The following is a 2,585-nucleotide window of genomic DNA, read 5'->3' as shown; positions in this document are numbered from 1 at the left end:
AGAAACAGACAAAGTTTACAGTGAAATGACAGGCCAAAAGCCAGCAGCTTATACTGGCACTGACAGCCAAACTTTACCTGACAGTCCTGGGTTTTATTTTTAAAACAAAATGGTACTTGCTTAGCCATTTGCTAGCAGTCACCAAATATTCCTTCATATGCCCAAAACCTCCCCACTGGCTGACCCAAAAATCAAGCTATCTGGCTGTCACAAAACACTTTTTCTCCTATGTTATTCCAATGCGAGGAGCAACCAAAAATGCTGGTGAGCTGGCTCACTGTTCACAACCTTATCACAAGTGATGAGAGCAATCTCAGGCAGCAAGAGCAGAAGTAGAATTGCTTTGTCAAACCTTCACTTAAAGTTTACTTCCCCGTGTATTTATAGTGAAACTTCAGTAATGAAGAAAGTACAATTACGAAGTGCAAGAACATGAGAGGGGCACATCTACACCAGAAAAACCAAACCAAACCAAACCAAACACAAACCCACGTTAAAGTGCCAAAGACATTCACTATCGTTGCTACCAAACCTGGTGCTTTGCCACGATGATGATTCTGAAGCATTTGCAAATCAGAGAAGGTGGATGCTGCTGCTGGCAGGACTCAGCACCAGCAGGTGACGGCAGGTTTTGGTTCACGCTTTAGGTGTATCTCATCCTGATTCGGGGGCTGACTGAGCATTAAGGGCTTGTGGCTTTTCAGCTTGTGAGCCAGTGTCATAAATATGGCCTCCACGTGGTCATTGTCATTGGGGCTTTTGGCCGAGGTTTCGAACAAGGGCATGCTGTGGCTGTCAGCAAACTTCTGGGCCAGGTCCGTGGGCACCTGGACGGCGCCGCGCAGGTCGCACTTGTTGCCCACCAGGAGGCGCGGGATGTCGGCGGCCAGCAGGTGCTGCCGGCACTCTTCGATCCAGGCGGGCAGGCTCTGGAAGCTGGCGGCGTTCGTCACGTCGTACACGAACACCACGGCGTGCACGTTGCGGTAGTAGTGCTGCACCATGCTCTTCCTGAAGCGCTCCTGCCCGGCCGTGTCCCACAGCTGGATCTGCAGGGGGGGCACAGGGGAAAGAAGGAAGGTGGTTTAGGGCTCCTGGAGGGAGAGAACACAACCCCCCTGCAGCCCGGGGAGGCAGGCGGCCGCAGACATCCCCTCCTCTCAAGGAACCCTACCCAAAAGTTGGTGCTGAAGGAAGCTGCTGCTTTCCACAGCTTCAGAGACTTTGGCTTTCAAAGCGGCTCACAGGCCAAGCCAGGAAGAACTACGATGCAACCTGATCACAAGGGGAAATCTCTTAAAGTTTATTTGAGATACACTTTGTAAGAGTCTTTAAAAAATCCTGAAGCCTCACCAATCACACCTTTATTTGCAAAAAGCAAATGTATTTCACAGCACAACTCTCTCAGCTGACACGACATTTTTATTACCACAAGTAATGTCAACTTCCCCAAAGTCTGGCTCTTAGCATGAAGTTAACTGCCTGTCTTGGTACTGGATGGAAAAGAACTCAAACCATGCATGAGCAACACCACCACCACCACGAACAGGACAAGGTGGAATCAAACCTTCCTAGGAGGAGTTGATTGAACAAACTTAACAGCCTTGCTCTCCAGGAGACACGGGACTGCAGCACAGAGAGGTCAGAGCCAGTGCACCCACAGCACAGATTAACTGTGCACTCCAAGAAACAAACTCCTGTGTGGCTCTACCACACCCCCACAGTGGTGGTGGGAACACTGGAAGACAACATTCAGTCTCTTGGCCAAGGCTGAGTCTCCCTCTCTGCCCTGTACAGCTCACCTCTGACAGCTGAGGCAGCTGGATTTGTACTTCAGCTTTGAACTTTTGAGCAGGAAATGGCAGAAAGAAATGTTTCCTCCCTGGGAATGAAAGGAGAGTTCTTCCTTCAGACTCAGGATTCAAGGAATACTAAATCTTTTATAAATGATGAAAGTAAATTTAAAATTCAGTCTGTTCCCATGAAAGGTACAGATGGTATCTTCCCTTGATGAAATTGTTCTGCCATTACCATAGTTGTGCATTCCTTTGATCCAAATGTTGCAGCAAAAGTTATTTAGAAATTGAAAGTGTCTTGAAAGTTGCCTTGTTTGCCATTTTTACCACTGACTTTGATACTAAAAAAAAGGAAAACAAAGTGCCAGGGAAATTTGCTGATGGCAAGAAGCTCAGGTGTATCACTGATACAGAGCAGGATTACAGCATCACACACTTTTTGAAAGCTGGAACAACAGAAAGAAGGTGAAACTGAACAGAAGCAGATGCAAAGTCCTGATAACAGTGACTAATAGTAAAGACTTTTCCTGTAAGGGCAGGGTTCATCCGTTTGGAAACTATCAAATGCTGACACTCCAGATACAGCAGTCAATCACAGGACGTTATGGATCAGTGGGGGGACAGAGCCAGGGGAAGAGAGCAGGTGATGTTCCAAGGGGGTGTGACTTCTTCTGCAGTACTGGGCTCAACCCTGCTCACCCACCCTCAAGGGAACTCCGACTGGAGCAGGTTCCTGAGAAGTTCCCTGAGAGATGGGAACAGCCTGGCTTCTGTAGTCTAGTCCAGGTA

The 2,585-nt window shown here is 48.1% G+C and overlaps 1 protein-coding gene across 1 annotated transcript; it reads right to left on the bottom strand.

The window, feature by feature from the left end:
• Window positions 1-605: 605 nt before the first annotated feature.
• RAB33B (RAB33B, member RAS oncogene family) lies at window positions 606-1,049 on the bottom strand (the record flags this gene model as incomplete). Its single annotated transcript, XM_008939218.1, has 1 exon — window positions 606-1,049. A coding segment is annotated over one exon (444 nt), but the record flags the coding sequence as incomplete, so codon positions are not given.
• Between the last annotated feature and the right edge of the window lie 1,536 nt (window positions 1,050-2,585).

Source organism: Merops nubicus, unplaced genomic scaffold, assembly GCF_000691845.1.
Source record: "Merops nubicus isolate BGI_N331 unplaced genomic scaffold, ASM69184v1 scaffold9134, whole genome shotgun sequence".
Lineage (NCBI taxonomy): Eukaryota > Metazoa > Chordata > Aves > Coraciiformes > Meropidae > Merops > Merops nubicus.
Note: the sequence above shows the minus strand (reverse complement) of the source record. Positions and strands in the feature narration are given on the sequence as shown.